Source organism: Vitis riparia, chromosome 6, assembly GCF_004353265.1.
Source record: "Vitis riparia cultivar Riparia Gloire de Montpellier isolate 1030 chromosome 6, EGFV_Vit.rip_1.0, whole genome shotgun sequence".
Lineage (NCBI taxonomy): Eukaryota > Viridiplantae > Streptophyta > Magnoliopsida > Vitales > Vitaceae > Vitis > Vitis riparia.
In genome coordinates, this window is record NC_048436.1 from 17,101,328 (window position 1) to 17,119,089 (window position 17,762).

Here is a 17,762-nt window from a genome sequence, read left to right on the forward strand (position 1 = left end):
CTGCAAGGAAAGGGACTACTTTTGACTTTTGAGGACTATAACTTTTCATGGATCACCTTTGATTACAAAGACTTTGGTCCCAGAGATTATGAGCACGATGATAAATGAAACCCAAAATTAGAGTCTAACTTAGACAAGCTTTGATCATATGCTTTCAACTCTTTCTTACATACCTAAATAAAATCATTATAAAGTACTTTTCGAATAAGCTTACATATGAAAATTGATATCAAAGGGCCCTCATGACCATTTTGATTAGTGGCGCATTGGACACGGGTACCAAGGAGTCCCATTTAAAACGAATAAGAATAGTAGAATACCACTTCTTCAACTGAAAACGAATAAATTGGTTAGATGGGATGAAATAATTCAAATTTTTGTGAATTTAATCATTTTCATATTTTTGTTTAAAGAGTAATTTATTTTTATATATATACCCTTAATTATTTCAAGTATTTATATGCTTGTTTTAAACTAAAAAATTATTTTATGAGGAAAAAAATAAGGATATTTCTATAAAAATGATTTCAAAAATAGATGAAGGTTGAATTTTTAAAGTTTAATAAAATAACCCACTGAAAAATGCCAAAAAGTTGACAACAAGAAAGAAGTTTTGAGCAGGGAAAGAAAAAGTGAAATCTCATATTCCAGTTGAAGAAAATGGACCACGGTAGCAAAATCTGAGCTGTAAGCAGATAATAACTACAAACAAGTCACGTCTAAACTCTAAAGAAATGTGTAACAAAGTAAGTGGATTTTGATTTTTAACCACACTAGCACATGGTGGGCCTCATTCTTTCTTCATATTAAATGGGAAGTAGTTTTTCCTTCGACTTTTCCTATTTCCTTGAGACAAAACATCTTTGGATTCCCACCTCCCTAAAAGGGAAAACAAAATAGAGCTTTGGATACCTCCTCTAATTCTCTCTTTCCCAAATTTTTCCTGATGCTGGTTTGTCCTTTTTCATTCATAGCATTGGCTTTCACATCAAGGTATAGGTTGCCATTTCAATGATTCTATTGGCTCCTAAATTTGGTTCATTGGAGGCCAGGCAAGTATTTGGTCGAGGCCCACTGCCAGAGGCCAATCAGGCCTGCAAATCAGTTTAGGCCTATTTGGATCAGAGTCAGAGTCAGAGTCAGACTCAAACCCATGTTCAAATGATCAGAATCCAATGGGCAAGCCTAAAAGCTAAAAAGCAAATAAAAGATGTGTATGGAAGATAAACGATGCGATATGTCTTTGAATCCATTTCCAACATTAAATTTGAAGATAAACTTCTTTCCATATAGAGAAAAAGCTTCCACTACAATTGTAGGTCTTTTAATAACTTTTATTATTTTAATTTTTTTTAAGTTAGGATACATTAAATCATAAATTGATTTCAAATCTTCTAATTTAATGTTGGAAATGGAGGAAATTCAGAGGAACTATGCCAAAGATTTGGTGGAATTTTTAAAAAAATTTTAGTTCCCCAAACTAAATACTAAGTTATAATTTTGTAATTTTTCCACATTATCATCATATTAATATTTTTATTTTATTGTCTCCAACTTATGACATTTTCCTTTCCCTTCTCCTGTCTATTTCATTAATATTAAATAGTAAAACATATTATTTGATGTAGGAAAGAAAAAAGTGACTAAGGTTGCAAGAAATAAAAAATAGTAACTTAAACATGTTTTTTCTTTTCTTCTTTTTTTTAGTACTTTCTCTCTGCGGAACATTTTCATATAAAGGAGTAGCCTGCCTCTAACTTCGAATAAGGGGATTTAAATTCCTTGTAAGGGAAAATCGAAAAGGGTTTAAGCTTTATTGATTTTTTTGCCCCTCCTTGAAGTATATTCTCGTATCTTAGCCCCCTTCCTCTTCAATTCATTTCCTACCTCCACCATTGATGCTGTTTGGTTGTTGTAAATGGTATTTTAAACAAATCGTTATTTTGATGGTAAGATTTCACGTGGTTGCTATTGGAAAAAAAAAATAATACAAAAAAAATTAAAAAAAATTTGTGGTATGTATAAGTATTAATACTAAAAAAATCAAAACTATAATTCAAGAACATTTTTTCATTAATAATAATAATATCAAGAAATATATTGCTAGATAGTAGAAGGTCTTAATCTAGGCATACTTCGATCTTAGTCCTTTGATGGTGTCCTCATGATATAGCGAAAAAGGATTTTATGGTGGTAAATGCTATTTAAGTATGCACAAATACCCACAATTTAAAAAGACTCGCTCAAAATGCAAAGGGAGAGAGAAATAACAATTATGTGTTTGTACTTATGTGCTTTGTAAATAAGTTTTCCATGTTTAGAATGCAGAGAAAAGATGAGCCCTTTCTTATAAACACTAAGGGGAAGGGCCTAGTAGAATTAGATCAAAACTCCCATTCCTCATTTCTAGTCGAACAAAACACTAACTAAAGAAAAACTAGGAATGGAGAAAAAATAAAAAGGACTTAATGTCATAAGAGTTTACCCACTTTGGATGACTTATGCCTAAAAATTCTACCATCTCCCACTTGTATGGATTGTGCAAAATGATAATTATTTTTTTTTTTATCAATCCCTTTTACCATCTTGATTCATACCGGTAATGAAGTATATGACTACAAAAAACATAAAAGGAAAATCAAGAGTACTATGCAAAATCCTTTATAGACAAGTTTAGTTCATCCCTAAAAAGTCTTAGCATGCTCCAAATTCTTTTCATTGCAACTCATGAATATATTTCAAAGTCATGCTCCAATCAATCTTGCTCATGAATATATATTGCAACACCTTAATTACAATATAGAATATCATAGTAAGCTTAAGACTAGAATGTGTAACTAAATAGTCTTTCCTCCGCCCTCATGTCTTAGTCTACAAGGATGTCTCTTTATGTCATATCAATCATGACCTTAGACAACACATTAAAGTTGCATATTTTGCCTTATGAAATAGTGGTCACATGGGACATAAGAGGTGATCACAATGACCCATAAGAACTCATATAACAAGGTAAAAATGGATCTTTTTATTCACCTTCTTGTTTGGTCACCAAGCACATGTTGTATGAAGTGCATGCTATGGTGGAGTTCTTCAAACATGGTGTATGTCATATTTTGAAAAAGTATAGAACTTAATCCAATTGCATCAAACACTCGATTAAAGTGTTTCATATGCTTGTTAACTCAAACACCATATTGAATCTCGTATTTGGCTTACACACATGCTAGGCATAAATTGTAGGGCTCACCATAATTGGTCCTCATCAATATATTTGTGGACCTCATTTTTTACCCATCCAAGGCGTCATATAAAATATAATAGTCAAGCATACTATTTAAGCACTTTGGGTTCATTGTATCTCATATTTGCTTACTATACAAAGAATAAAAAATGATCAGTCATGTTAGTGAGCTAATCTAATCTATGACTATCAACATACCTTTTCAACTATGGTACTAATCATATGGTGAGTCTAAGTGCTTGTCCTAGTCACAAGGATAAAAAAGGCTAGCCATTGAAAAGGAAAACATAAAACAAGAAAAAAAGGAGAGAAAAAGAAAAAAGTGAAAGGGGAAGGTGAAGACACCAACCAAATTATAACTCACAACATGTTGTTGAAGCTAGAGTAACAATGTCCACAAACAACCCAATGCCCTTAGAGATGAATAAGACATTGATCATTAAAGCTTTAGAAGTAGAAAAGGGGTAGAATTATTGAAAAAAATGGCTCTTTTATAGAGAACTAGGAGTAAACCATTGCATAGGGAATGTGAACGTTAACATGATAATGTCATCCCCCTTATTGATGGACACAATGTCTCCTGCTCCAAATTAATGACACCTCCATAGAGCACCGCATCTCCTCATTTGGTGTCAACCAAAAATTTGATTTGCTCGAATAACTTTTTGCACTCACCACCTCTCTAGACTAGGCATTACTTCGAAAAGGGGGTATAATTGAGGAAAAAAAGGCTTAGTCCCCATCAATCTTGACTATGTGCCTCAACTTCATAAATCTAGTATGATCCCAACCAACCCAAGTTAGATTTCTTTGCCTGATCACTTACATAAAGTGACCTAACTATAGTACGGTTTTACATGTTCAAGTAAGTGTGCCACACCAAAACATCCTTTTGTTTCTCATAATAGGACAACATTGTCACTAACTTTGGTATGGTTGTCTCCACAGAGGTTGTCAACCATGTAACAACTCCATGGACTCAGCCCATCTAGCCAGAGTACGTCACCTATGAACAACCCAAGTACTCTTCCTAAACTTCTCTCCTAAGATGATATATATAAGGGATACCAAAATGAAAGAAAGGGGAGGTTCCATGCATTCTCCAAAACACCCTGCCACTTTTTATTCTTTCTTCCTTAATGCTTGCGTGGAATTTAACTTAACCATTTGAGGAGAATTTCTAAGGAACCCTACGGTATTCTTTACTATGCAATTTGTCCTCAATTTCTTCAAGAAATTGCATCAGAGTTCAAATCCGCCTAGTTAGCTTGCATCCGAACCAACAAACAAGATGCAATTTAGCTTCCTTTCTACAACCAAGAGGGGCTTTTAGCCTCAAATGAGAACTTATAAGATCTTTGATATATTTGAATTGCTTTCAAGTAGTTGAAACTCTAAATAGGAAATGAATTTGTTTCCCATATTGGAGATTTCAATGCATTGCCCATGACCATAATTTAAAATCAACACAATTGCTTAATTGGTATCAATATCATATTAATAGGGGAAAGCATTGGATTCTTTCAAGGACCTAGGATTAACATCTATGCTCTTGATTTTTAGCTCAAGAACAACTTAATGTCACGAACTTAGTCTTTTCCTAAGCTCGTGCGACACTTGGACAAGTCAAAACACTTAATCTTGCTTAGTCAGCTTGACTCCCAATGCTTAGCTCGCTAGGCTAAGATGTTCACGACTCGAAAGCTTTAAAAGGCATAGTAGGCAACTCTTAAAGAATATAAGCTTTTATTACTCAAGAAAGCCTTTACAAGTGCTTTGGGAACTCACTTGCTTGGTTGGTTAGACTCTTGGGTGGTGCCTTGGTCAAATGAGGGTCTCACTTATTTATAGGCACTAATGGAACTCTCTGGAACCTTGAAGAGCTCCTTACAACTCAAGAATAATAATATAGAACAACCTACACAATTCTATGTACAAACCTATGTACAAGATGACTTTGGAAGATTGTAGAACACCCCACACTATTCCAATGCTCTCCTAACCAAGTGTAGAGATGTGTGGACATCTCTAGCCCTCTCTAGAAGCTTCTATGCTCTTCCACTTTGTAGCTAAGTGTAGATGTCTCCAGGGGTCTCTAGAAGTTTCTCACCTCCTATATAAGCCCATGGGGAGGGTCATTTGAAGCATCTTGTGACATTAAGCTGGGAAAGGAGAGGGAGAATAAAACACCTTTCATGTAAATAAAATATGTAGATTAAAGATTGGAGCTGTTATTAGCCTTCTAGCTAGTGATAAGCATATATACAATCAAAAGTAGCTGCATATGCCTTCTACTAATTACACATTCAACAAAAAAGTACTTTTGAGTTTTCATGGTTCATCCCAGATAGGTATATTTCATTTCAATGTCCTCCAATCTTGCAAAACATAAGCTACCCATCTCAAGCCTTTCTTGCAATATAGGAACCGATTGCTCGGAGATCAGATTCACCGGCTGATTTGTCAGCAGATTCGTTTGCTGATGAATTAGATTCATTACCCCAAGTGCAATATCCATTTCCCTGATTGTCCATTCTCCGCTGCATTAGTATATATGACAGTTCTTTCAGTGTCGCCTTTCTTCCTTCGAAGTGATTCCACAACTCGTGTTATGTACCTACCACTGGGATTGTATTCATTCATCTCAGTCAAAGCAGTTGTTACAGCTATGTAAACCTCCTCTCCATAGTCACTCTTCAGAGTTCTCAATGTCTCATTCTTTTCATCAATTACTTCCTGAGAAGCAACATTGGTACAAAAACTGATATAGTAAGCAGCTAAACAACAACAGATGAAAGAAAATATTAAATGGGTATTATATACCTTGCTTCCGTCACCTGTTTCGATCTTAAAAGAATGCCAACTTCGATCTTTGAGGAAATGCTCCCAAAGAGAACACAGCTCCAGAGCTTTCTAAGATGCTTCTTGACTAGGATATTTCTTCTTGATTGCAGTGTAGAATGGTTTATAGTCAAGATCTCCCGTGTTTTTAATGCCAATAAAAGAACTGGAAGCGCTGCTGGGCAGTTCTTTCAAACCCTGCTGGACATGAAAGTCAGCCTTTCATCTAAAGCATGATAAGGGAAGGAATCAGAATTCATAATTAACTTATTACATTGATCAGCTCCTTCCGTGCTTCCTGCAATTCATAATTACTTTTCCGCTCTTTGGCGATGAGAACTCGGTTCATCGCTTCTAGCTCAATTTTTTCTTCCATGTTATTCAATTCCTCATGCTTTTCTAACAGTTCCTCTTCGAGTCGAACAATTCTTTGATTAAGTCTATCCTTTTCCCTCTGACATTGAGAGTGAAAGTAAAACACTCTTAAGGACGACACTAATTCAAGAATGATTACATATCTAATAATTGATTTTGTAATTCAACAACAGGCAAAAGCAGTGGCAACACCTTCTGATCTTCCTCTGAGCTCCTCAGCTTTTTGTTCGTTCTTTGTAGCTCAGTGATCTTCTCAAGTTCTGCAGTGGGCCAAAAATAAAAATAAAAAAGGACTGAAAATCCTTTACAAATTAATGAACTAAGCAAGAAAAACGAATAGTTCTAAGCTTATATTCCATGTTTTGAGTTGCAAATCTGTTGGAGAACCCATATTCTTCTCACTCATCAGAGTGAATCTGGCACTAAACATTTAAAAACTACACAATCTTAAATACCCAAATACGCAAAGAACACAAGGAAAATTATTCATAAAGAAAATAGCTTTCTACTCTTTTTCAAAAACTGACTAAATGGTAGACTCCTCACATAAATACTTTATAAGTACCTTCCTACTTTCAAGAAAGCGCTTGTGTGACCCTTTCTGACATTGGTAATCTCGTTTCTTCAGAATTTTTGAACGCTGTTCAAGTTTTCTTGAAAGCGTTGCTAATTGCTAATTTGGAAGTAACAGACTCCTGGGCCAACAACATTTTCCCGGAATCTTCTCTTGCCCTTTTCTGCACCTTTCTTATTTGTGATCAGCAATGGTCAAACACAAAACAACACCAAATAAGCTGTTTGGTTTTGTCAAAACAAAAATAGCTGCAAAAGGGTAAGTAATTTGATTTCAACTCACTTGTAAACTCCGGAGAAAGCAATTTCCATTTCTGGTAAGATGTGTCATGGTCTTCATCTGCAGAGACTTCTTCTTCAGAGTTCTCCATCTCTTCAGAATCCGCCATTGGGGCTCTGAATGTTAAAGACTCTGGGAAATGTATATTTAAGTAGATTTGTGGATCATTTAATTCTTTTTAATCAATTAATTCTATTCAAAATAGGTAACTGCAGTGACCATTATTGGTCTTCGGGTAATGCTTCCAGAGACATGACAAATGAAAAGGCTTCTCATTCTGTGTCTTTTTTGTAGCAATCTGTATTATGCTTTATATAAATAAATGTAGAGGAAAGCAACAAGAGACTGAATTGAATAATTCTATGGAACAACTATTTGTCTCGTAATCTGCTACTATTATTGGAGAATACTTTAATTCCTAAGATTTGACATCACCATAAGAATGATGAACAAAATGTGGAACTCCCACCAAGGTGTAAAGTTAATCTCCTATCGAATTGCAAAAATTAATCTCCCATTAAAGTGCAAAGTAATGTTCTCACTTATGTAAAATAGTATATGAAAAACCTTTTGTCTAAGTAGGGTATTAGTGAAAATATAAAGATTATAATATAAGGATTGAAAATTTTAACTCAATTAAAACAAATAGGAAGAATCGAGCCTTATTGAAACAATTAAGTCCTATACAATATTATTATTAGGTAATATTATACAACTACACAAGAGACAAATACTTTTATGTGGAAAACCCTCATTGGGGAGATAAAAATTAGACATCTAATATAATAATCTATATGAAATCAAAATATGCAAATTTACCTGAAAGCTTTATCATTTTCATATGTGACGTAGCACCTCCCATGGTCTTTCCATGAATTTGATTGATGAATTTTCAAGAGAGTTTAGGAATAATAAGGCAAGTTAGGATTGATTCTCTTGAAGCATCAAATCCTAAAACACATTTAAGTAGGGTATATACAGAAGAAAACTTAACGGATTTTCGAATCAAATTAAAAATCATATTTTACTAAAAACAATTTAAAATTTTAAAAATTTAGAAAGATTTAATATTTTAAATTAAAAAAGATTGGAGACAATTTTCTTCTTTAAAATTCTTAATTTAAATTCTTTTTCAATTTTTTTTCCAAATTCTTTTAAAAAAAAAAAATGAGGGTTGGGGAAATTACAAATTTGTCATCACTTAATTAGTTCATGTGTTGAGCACATGACACTTTTGTTCATTAAAGTTAATGCGGTCACATAACAAATATACATTCTAGATATTTAAAAAGTATGGAGGACACGTCGTAAAAAACAAGTTAAAGGTTTGAGGTAAAGTGTAATAAATCCTATTTTTAATTTTTATATTTAAAATTTTAAAATTTTTTATTTTTGTATTATATATTAATAAAGTAAGACTAAAAATCAATATAGTTTCAAATTATCCTGAAAAAACTTTTAAATTATGTTTGGTTCACGCAAAGTTTGTAGGAATGCTATGGTCACCAAGCACATGTTGTATGAAGTGCATGCTATGGTGGAGTTCTCTCATTCTCTTTTTTCTTGAGTCCAACAATCATACAGTTTTAGAAAAATATTAGAAATTAGACTGAAATCAACTAAAATCAACAAGCTTTGATGAAAGCTCCTATTTTCTTATTTGATAGTTTTGCTCTCAATTCTTACAATTTGCTGTCCGATGAGATAATTGCGTAACCACAAATGATTTTCCAAAAAAATGAAAAGCATCATCAGTTGCGCTTTCTCTGGGCCATATGATTGATGCTATTGTATTAATCCTTCGGATGCTTCGGCCCCTTTATGCAGCCAAAGCTACAATTGGCTGATAAGTGAATTTCAGAGTTACAAAAATGAAATATCAACCTGGGATCTCAAAATTTCCTGCTTGTTATGAAGGAAGACCCATTGAACTAGTCAAAATCAAATCCCATAACCATAGCTGAAGCTTCCAAGCTTGAAACTAAACCCAAGAGTATCCCAGAATAACACCATGCATGCCCAACTTCCCCTCAATCCTCATACGGCACCCTGCAATCCACATTAGGCAGCACAATCACAGAGCCAACCCCTTCACCATTTTGCATAGGAAGTAATAACCAACTTCACCTTGCATCAGGACCATCAGTTGAGGTAAAGATTACAGAACTATCAGTTGCACATCAGTCGTAAGTCATAACCATTGTTTCACTTGCATTACATGATGAAAGAAAACAATGTCATTTTCCCTTGTAGAATGTCTAACCAACTTCATCTACTATCAATTACTCCCATGTGAAGAAATATTTCTCTGTACATAGTCATCAATGTCAAGAAGCAGTAGCTCGGCAGCAGCTTTTCATGGGGGAAGTAGCCTTCCGACCTAATCAAAAGCATTCCACTGCATTCATATATAAGTTGAATGATAAAAGGCTGGCCATCCAGAACAGAGACCATCATCCAGAATACAATCAAAACATAAATGACGACATCCAGTTCCACTAAAATCACTTAAATTTGGTTTTAGAAAAATAGTTAAGATTGGTTTCAGTACTTCAAAACAAACTGTAAAGAAACTTCAGATGCTATTTGAAACTGGACAAAATGACTTCATCCTGATAGGTATTCACAATTTTCAAAAACATGACTGTAACATTAATCTGAAGACCTGAGATCCTGTTTTCAGCAATTCCTGCCTTTAAATCACAAGAGTAAAACTGAAACTCGAGTACCAACCTTTAGGTTCTCTTCCGCTGATGCAATCTCCATTGCTTCAATATATCTCCCACCCCCTCTCTTAGAGTTGCTTTCCGACCTTCTTTGAAATTCCATAGCTCTGAGACTACGTACCTCCCACTTGGATTGTACTCATTCATCTCCTTAAGGGCATCAGTGACTGCCATATAAACTTCATCACCATACTCATTCTGAAGATCTTTCAATCTTTCATCCTCTTCATCAATTATTTCCTGAGTGACCACATCCAATAATAAACCATTCATGATGTTATATACATTAAGAAAGATGGAACAAAAAACTGTTGATCAAGAAATGCAAGGCAAAATTTCACGACCATGATATTACTAGCTTTTTGAAATTTCAAGTTTGTGTGTGCCACACCCCCACGCCCCCATTGAGTTAATCATTTCATAAGGATGATAAAAATAATCACTAGTCTAGACCAATCAAATGCATACCTTACGGTTTCCTTTATCAGTAATGACCTTAAAAGGATGCCAGCTTGAATCCGTAAGGTTTTGCTCCCATAGGGAACACAACTCCAGAGCTTTCTCATTTGCTTCTTCCCTGGAATATTTTCTTTTCATTGCTTTCTGAAATGGTTTAGTGTCCAGATCTCCCATTTGCTTGACGGCAATAAAAGCGCGGCCTGACCGTCCTTTGAAATACTGCAACACACAAAAGTAAGACTTTCTACCAGATGATGAAGCCATTGCCACACATTAAGAAAATTTTAAGCAGTGACCTACTAAACTACAAAACATAAGAATTGTTCCATTGACCTTTCATTCCAAACGTATAAGGATATTACCACACTAACTAAAAATCCTTACACTAATTATCTCCTTGCGAGCTTCCTGCAACTCATCATTGCTTTTCCGCTCCTTGACAACAAGAGCTTGATTTTGTGCTTCTAGGTCATCCAACTCTTCTTCTTTCTCTTTTAGTTTTTCTTGAATCTCATCCATTTTTATCTTCATGTCCATATCCCTATTCTCTCCCATATGTTTCATTACTTGTAAAGCCCCCCTCATACGCTCTATCTCCAATTCCAGTGCCTGTTTGGCATCAAGTTTCCTTTCTAGCTCAATAATTCTTTTGTGAAGTTTCTCCTTTTCCCTCTGCCATTGTTCATCCACAAAACAAAATTATGAAATTTCAAATATTGTTTTATATTAAATCACTAATTCAATTCACAACAATATCCAGTAACACACCCTTTGATCTTCAGCCAACCTCAAGACATTTTCATGTGCTTTCTTTTGCTCTATGGTTGCCTTCATATTCTGGAAAAATAAAAAATGATATTACATATTGCAACTCAAGAAACATTTTGGCATATATGTGTAAGTTTCATATTTCATCATGTAAAAGTTGATTAAAACTGAACTTTTTAGACTTTTAATCATAACTTGAAGTGCCAACTTCCAACTAATCCTCTGATAAAGATCATTGCGTCAAATGTTTGAAGCTTCTACAAGCTTTCAATCAATATAAAATAAATAAACAAATACATTTTTTACCATGTACAAGCATAAAAATACCTTTTTTTTATAGGCATGTACAAGTGTGAACATCCTTGCCTGGATTATTGACATTTAGGTGCTCGGTTCTAAGTTTTGACTTCCAATTCATCTTTATTTCCTCAAAAAACTCAAACAATAAAAACTAACATTGTAAGCAAAAGTCTTTATCACATACCAGGTTAATATTTAAATCATCCAAAACAATATACATTTCATTCAAATAATCCTTCCCTAATATTTGTTGGAAAAATAGTTATAGTTGGGATTCAGTCTCCCATAAACACCTTCAATAATGTTTACCCATATATCATTATGTATGTTGCTTCCTTCGTGTCATCCATTAGCAATCTAAACTACCCTTTTAGACAATAGTCTATTGAGGTTTTGTAATGACAGAATCAAATCTGACATTAAAAACTATTACAAAATGTCAAACCTAATTGTCTAGTATATTATCCTATATTTATCATGAGATATAGTCAAGATAAGAGATGTACTGGTGGTACTATTATTTTACATGAAAAAGTGTATCATACTGGATGTATAGCATTGGGGTATCATCAACTTTTGACAACTGTAGTTACAAGCTTGGATGAAAATTCTGATATTGTCCCAACAGGACCTAAACAAACTGCACCTGAGCAGCTATAGAAACCAATCTTAAATATTAAAGCCACAAAATATTGTAACTAGTGAAATATATTTGTCTCCAAAAGAAAAGTAACACATAATATAGACACTGACTATCGAAACCAATGCAAGAAGTGAAAGTGGCATCATCTTCTAGTAAGCCAACCCTGTGGGGACTCCTCTCCATGTGTCATTTCCCCTCAGTACTGCCCGGGTAGCGGCCACAGTGTTCGGAGCCTCCCATCTGGGCCTCAAGGACGTACGACAAATGTCACTGGACTCCCTAAGCAAACGACGCCTTCCAGCCAGCCTTCAAGGCCCCTTTGCTACGTGTGATTATTTACATCTGACATGAAAGTGGCTGATGGGATCTCCCCTAATCCTCACGCCCATGTCAATTAATTATCACACACTACCCCATACCTCAGCAAGTTGAAAGGACGGGCAATTGCATGATTGAACATCATGACACAACTTCTGACAGCACCTGCTAGCCGCCCAAAACTGTAATGATAGCCTTGCCACCTGTAGGGCAGCCATCATTACAGAGAATGTCAAAGTGCATAGTCAGCACTGCAGTGGCTTTCTCCTGAGCACTATAAAAAGCCATTTTGAAGCATAACCCAGGTACGCGCACTTGAGCCAACCTACTCATTCTCTCCTTAGAGAAGGGCCCTACCTATCTCTGTCTAACTTAAGCTTCGGAGAGGCATGCCCGGACCACATGTCTGAACATCCTTTGTGCAGGAACTAACCCCCCTCAGAATTTCATACGACAAACTCTTCCCCATGATCCATGATCTCTCCGATTTTAGATGGTCGGAGCCAATTAAGACAGATCCGGCGAAACGGGACCGGAGCCAGAAGTGTGCCTACCGCAAGGATCATGGCCATACCACGGAACAGTGCAGAAGTCTCCACTACTTAGTGGAAAGACTAATCAGGGTTGGGCACCTAAAACAATACTTCCGCACGACCATAAACAAAGGAAAACAACCGGGATTTGGCCATCTAATCCCTATGACTTCGGCAATCCCTAGAGTTGTCATCAACTACATTCACGGGGGCCCCGTTGATGAGAAATACAATTCCAAACAAAAAAAAAACAAAGATTGCCCCATGCGGCCTCCATAAGGGAATGGGTCAACTCCATCCAGTATAGCTTGTCGGATGGAAGTGCACGCCTAGAAGATGGCACAATCACCTTTCCTCCAATAAACGCCAACCGGGTCCTACAACCACACAAAGATGCCCTGATCTTGACGCTAGGGATAAGTGGGTTCGATGTAAGAAGAGTTTTAATCGATCCGGGTAGCTTAGATGACCTCTTGCAGATGTCGCCCAATAGGAAAATGGGTCTCCTACCATCTGTCCTGAAAAACCCAGGGCGGATGCTATTTGGATTCAATGGAGCCACAAAAACTTCATTGGGAGACATTGTATTACTCGTACAGGTTGGTCAAGTCACCCAGAACGTATAGTTCTTAGTAGTAGAGGATTTATTCCTTTTCAACACCATCATGGCACGCACATGGCTTCACAACATGAAGGTCACTCCCTGTACGAATCATCAGATAGTGAGCTACCTCATCGATGACTGATAAATCGATTTTTTTGGCAGTCCGCTGGCTACGCACCAATGCTATCAAGTGGCGCTTGAGTCTAGACTCCCAAGCAGTAGTGAGCCACGTCCGGAACCATTGAATACGAAGGACCAATAGCAATTACAGAACCCGATGAAAAAAAAAACACCTACCACCGACCCACTCCAACATTTGCATATCTCAAACAGCAGTGATCGCATTACCTATACAAACTCACTCCTTGCACCAGAAGAGTTAAAAGTACTCGAAAACATGCTTCAATAGAACAAAGACGTCTTCACATGGACTCACTCTGACATGCCCAAAATCTATCCATCTATAGTCTCACATCGACTCAACACCATACCTTCCTCACGACCCATTTGCCAGAAGATTCAACACTTCCACCCGGACAAGCAAAGAATCATCCAATCTGAGGTGGACAAATTGCTAGCAGTCGGGTTTATCAGGGAAGTTGAATATCCAGATTGGTTAGCAAACGTGGTGGTTGTCCCGAAGAAAGAGGGAAAATGGCGAGTCTGTGTTGATTACACCAACTTGAACCACGCTTTCCCAAATGATTGCTTTTCGCTGGCCTAAATATATCAAATAGTTGACTCAACTACCGGACAAGGAAAGTTCTTCTTCATATATGCATTTTTCGAGTACCGCCAAATCTTTATATTCCAACCAAACGAGGAGAAGATAGCATTCGTGATGCCACACGGACTGTACTGCTACAGGGTTATGCCATTTGGGCTCAAGAATGTTGACGCCACTTATCAATAGCTGATGACAAAGATCTTCAAACCCCTAATTGGTCGAATCGTGAAAGTCTATAACAATGATATTATGGTAAAAAGCAAAACCCATGGTGAACATGTCCAACATGAAGCTCAACCCGTCTAAGTACACATTTGGTGTCGACCCAAGCAAATTTCTAGGGTTTATGGTAACACAAAGAGGAATCAAAGTCAACTCATATCAAATAAGAGTCATCATCGAGACGTTTGCTCTGAGCAACAAGAAGGAGTTGCAATGCCTCACAGGTCGCCTAGCTGCACTAAGATGTTTCATAGCCTGCTTCACAGACAAGCTAAGGTCATTCTACTTCACACTAAAGGGGGCAAGCACGATCGATTGGACGGATAAATGCGGACGAGAATTCGACGAAGTTAAGGGCTATCTTACCCAACCACTCATTCTGAGTAGCCCTCAATCCGGTGAATAGCTCTACATGTATTTAGCCGTGTTTGACTGTGCGATCAATGTTGTCCTGTTTCGTCACATAAGAGACAAAGAGCAGAGGCTCGTCTACTACGTGAGCAAAGCAATGGTTGATGTAGAGACCCAATACTCCAAGATGGAACAAACGAATTTAGCCTTGAAAAGCGCCGCCTAAAAGCTTTGCCCATACTTTCAAGCACATCAAGTGACTATACTCACGAATCAACCACTCAGAAGCATTTTGCATAAATCGGATCTATCCGGGAGAATGCTAAGGTGGGCCATAGAGCTAAGTGAGTATGGAATCAAGTATCAACCCAGACTGGCATTGAAATGACAAGTCATGGCTGACTTTATAGCTGAGCTCCCCCAAAAGCCATCCCACCTAAATCCATTCATTTATAGTCTCACATCGACTTAACATCATACCTTCCTCACGACCCATCTTCCGGAAGATTCGATGCTTCCACTCGGATAGGCAAATAATCATCCAGTTCGAGGTGGACAAATTGCTAGCAGTCGGGTTTATCAGAGAAGTTGAATATCCAGATTGGTTAGCAAACGTGGTGGTTGTCCCGAAAAAAGATGGAAAATGGTGAGTCTGTGTTGATTACACTAACCTAAACGACGTTTGTCCGAAGGATAGCTTTCCGTTACCCTGAATATATCAGATAGTTAACTCCACTACGGGACAAGGAATGCTTTTCTTCATAAACGCATTCTCCAGGTACCACCAAATCCCTATGTTCCAACCAAACGAGAAAAAAACAGCCTTCGTGACGCTTCACGGACTGTACTGCTACAGGGTTATGCCATTTGGGCTCAAGAATGTTGGCGCCACTTATCAAAGGCTGATGACAAAGATCTTCAAACCCCTGATTGGTCGGATCGTGGAAGTCTATATCGATGATATTGTGGTAAAAAGCAAAACTCGGGGTGAATATGTCCAACACTTAGAGGAAACATTTTGCCTAATGATGGCGTACAACATGAAGCTCAACCCGACTAAGTACGTATTTGGTGTTGATGCGAGCAAATTTCTAGGGTTTATGGTAACACAAAGAGGAATCGAAGTTAACGCGGATCAAATAAGAGTCATCATCGAGATGTTTGCTCTAAGCAACAAAAAGGAGTTACAATGCCTCACAAGTCGCCTAGTGACCGAACTTCTCTATTGTACCAAAATACTTAGCCTTTTTACGTAGTAACTCTGGTCAAGAAAAACTAGAGAAATAGTCACTACGACTTTTGTAGTATTCCGGGTATCGTCCTCAAGGATTGGCTTATGGAAATTGTCAATACTATAATAAATGAATTGCTTTCGTTTAAATCCTGAAGTGAAAAACAATTTGTGAATAATGTGAAACTAAGTAAAAGAATTTAAATTAATAATAAAATGAATATTGATTTTAAATTCGATTAATTCAAGTTTGGGGTTTTCCACAATCCAACCTAGGGTATAAAAATTAAAGAAAACAAAGGTCTTTTAAGTATATGATCTTAGGGTTTTGGGATCCTTGGCCTCTCGCGATCAAGTTGAGTTCTATAACTCAAAATTGCATCTGAAACCTAATTTTTCCTTTTTAAAATAGATTCTTAAAACCATCAAATGAATGAGATTGATTACCAATTTAAGATTTGGCTTTTTAACCCTTCCTACTCCTTATAGCTTTGTTTAGGGGTAAATAACGATAGGGAAGACGAGGATAACTAATGATCAAGAATTACCAAGAATCACTAGTATCGGGTAATAACCTACCATATCATTCCCTAAATGAATTCACAATGATAGGATAAAAAAATGATAAATTGTCACCCAACCAACAATTAATCTCATTGTTATAATAATTTACCCATTATCCCTATAGGTTTCTTAGCCCTTAAGTTTTCATGCTTCAAGCCCTAAGTTGGCTCTTACCCTCTCATGGGGGTGATATCACATTCAAAATCCATAATAGGGTAAAAATCCATAATTTGAATCAAAAGAAACTAAAAACAATATATTTAATAAAAAAAAAAAAACCAAAGTTCTCGTCTTCTTCCACCTTCAATGTCAAACTTTCCGGAAAAAGATCTAAGATCCCTAAAACTTAGAATTGAGAGAGTTTATATAATACCATCAATTACCTAACATGTGGCACACTCTCATTGGACACTTATTACAAAATAATTTCTAAAAATGATTAAAAAAGATTAAAATGGTGATTTCTAGTCGTGTGGGGTCCACTTAGGGCAGATGAAGTGCCCTAGATGCAATTCCCAAGGTAGAGGAGGTGAAACATCAAAATGGCAGTGGGTGAATTCGAAATTGGTGTCATTTCGAAGTGGATTTTGAATTCATAAGTTGAATTTCGAAATCATTTCGAAATGACCCTCCAACTTGGTACAATTGTCTTCAAATGGCCATAACTTCTTCATTTTAGATCCGATTTGCACACCGTTTGAAGCGTTGGACTCTTGACTTCCCAAGCTTCAAAACGGTATATAGTATGTATAAAATAGACTCTATAAAGTTCTCTAAATTTTTCCTCAAAGTCAGAGTATATAATGCCATCAAATTTTTGAATTCTAAATTTCCATGCAGTTGAATCTTGCTTCATGCCTCATTTTCTATGTTTTCTTGCCTTCTTTCTTACTTCAAAATGGTCATTTCTCATCTTCCAAACTCATGATATCCTCTTCTTGCTTTTCTTTACGGTCCATGAGTCTTGACTTACTTATTTCCTTATTTAATCCTTTCTTGATCTTTC

The 17,762-nt window shown here is 36.4% G+C and overlaps 1 protein-coding gene and 1 pseudogene across 1 annotated transcript; both read right to left on the bottom strand.

The window, feature by feature from the left end:
• Nucleotides 1-5,533: 5,533 nt before the first annotated feature.
• LOC117917058 lies at nt 5,534-7,419 on the bottom strand (annotated as a pseudogene).
• Nucleotides 7,420-10,045: 2,626 nt separating this feature from the next.
• Nucleotides 10,046-13,640, bottom strand: LOC117917060 (factor of DNA methylation 4-like). The gene is made up of 7 exons (XM_034833285.1): nt 13,407-13,640; nt 12,958-13,074; nt 12,626-12,727; nt 11,264-11,332; nt 10,880-11,167; nt 10,505-10,714; nt 10,046-10,348 (listed from the first exon to the last, which is right to left on the bottom strand). The coding sequence occupies exons 1-7, from the start codon at nt 13,638-13,640 to the stop codon at nt 10,046-10,048; spliced, it is 1,323 nt and encodes a 440-aa protein (XP_034689176.1).
• Nucleotides 13,641-17,762: the final 4,122 nt, after the last annotated feature.

What these genes read in the sequence shown, in the direction of transcription:
- LOC117917060 (XM_034833285.1), bottom strand. Translation starts at nt 13,640, where the DNA reads ATGTCTCCCAATGAAGTTTTTGTGGCTCCATTGAATCCAAATAGCATC. An exon ending in CTCGCAAGGAGATAATTAGT is followed by an intron (nt 10,715 to 10,879) that starts GTAAGGATTTTT and finishes TGTGTGTTGCAG; the next exon opens with TATTTCAAAGGACGGTCAGG. An exon ending in CTGATAAAGGAAACCGTAAG is followed by an intron (nt 10,349 to 10,504) that starts GTATGCATTTGA and finishes ATTTCTTGATCA; the next exon opens with ACAGTTTTTTGTTCCATCTT.